Raw genomic sequence first — 1,482 nt, 5'->3', positions numbered from 1 at the left:
CATTTGGAAACTTTACCTGTAGCATCTAGATTTTAAAACGTTTACTCATACAGGTACTCTCTACTATAGCTTCACATCTATTTTTCCTCACAAAATAAATATTATTTATAAAAATAATGAACTATATTACTATTATTAATCTACTGCAGTGTAAAATGTAAATGTAGGTAAGTATTTCTATTGTGATTTTAAAATTTACCCTAACTAAATAATAATATTATCATAAATCATAAACCAACATTGCGTTGAATGACATTAAAATAATTACCACAATGATATATGCATTAATTTATACAATAATATGTACCAAAAGATTGGTTGGCAGTACTTTTATACATTTCAATAATATATTCTACTGTTCTTACAGTACATATTTTAACTTCGTCTTACACCTTAAACCTATCTATGGAATATTTTTTTTTATAAGAAATGTACCAAGTAGACATTTCTCAGTCGGATGTTCCGAATTCTGTAGGTGGTTTTCATTAAAAACACATATTGTGATGTTCTGTTTCTTTATTGATGATATTATTTTCGCTACCGTTGACGATGTCGTTTGTACTTTCTTCTGTCACGTCTACTTGACCGTCGTTCGTATGAGTTTTATTAATCTCAACGTACGTTTCGCTTTGAAAATTTTCGACTTCCACCCCCTCTACGCCGCTATTGTCGTCCGCTGCCAAATCGTAGATTTCGCTTTTGTTTTCAACAATCGCATCAACGGAACCATCATCGATGTCTTTCGTCTCAGTTTCGTCATCAATAATTAAACCGTTAACTCCTTCCGATATGTTATCTTCTACTTGATTACATTGGTTCTCCATATTTTCTGAAATTGCAATAACATTATTAACTAATTCTCCTTCAACGAATTTATCGTCGACTTGTTCGTTACAGTTTGCTTTATGATCGTCATCGTCCTTCCCAATGTTTTCGACGTCAAACACTTTGACGTCTATTAGTTCGTCACAATTCGGTTTACGGTCGTCGTTGATTCCAATTTCTACGACGAGTGCATTGCCATTTGTAACTTCTGATGATATGACATTTGGTTGGTCATCGATCGTCAAATGATTAGTTGATATTTCGTTTGGCTCTTTTTTATCATCAGGTTTTACTCGTTTCGTTTTACTGGATGAAGGTGATTTTTTTTTCTCCACTGGCTTCGACTCCACAGGTGCCAACGAGTTTGCTTGATTTATGTCCTCTTTTAATATTTTGCTGATTTCGGAAATGGGCTTTAGCAGAGCAATAAGTACATCGTCATCTCTTCTCTAAAATAAAAACAGTATGCATTTAGAAAAATAATTATTCAAGTCACTAGCTATAATTATCATAACACCGACAAACAAAGAACATTACTCTATATATAGACGTTTGCCATATAGTATGTAGTAAATATGCAAGTATGTTATCGATATTGTTGTAATAAGTAATAACAACAACGTAGAGCACTTGCAGTTGTTGACTATATAATCAACA

The 1,482-nt window shown here is 32.6% G+C and overlaps 1 protein-coding gene across 1 annotated transcript; it reads right to left on the bottom strand.

Annotated features, from left to right (window-relative positions):
• Positions 1–373: 373 nt before the first annotated feature.
• On the bottom strand, positions 374–1,274 carry LOC111034068 (the record flags this gene model as incomplete). The annotated part of the gene is made up of 1 exon (XM_022315098.1): positions 374–1,274. A coding segment is annotated over one exon (789 nt), but the record flags the coding sequence as incomplete, so codon positions are not given.
• Positions 1,275–1,482: the final 208 nt, after the last annotated feature.

The sequence above is a fragment of the Myzus persicae genome, unplaced genomic scaffold (assembly GCF_001856785.1).
Source record: "Myzus persicae strain clone G006 unplaced genomic scaffold, MPER_G0061.0, whole genome shotgun sequence".
Lineage (NCBI taxonomy): Eukaryota > Metazoa > Arthropoda > Insecta > Hemiptera > Aphididae > Myzus > Myzus persicae.
The sequence above is the reverse complement of the archived record's forward strand: the minus strand, read 5'-3'. Positions and strand labels throughout refer to the sequence as shown.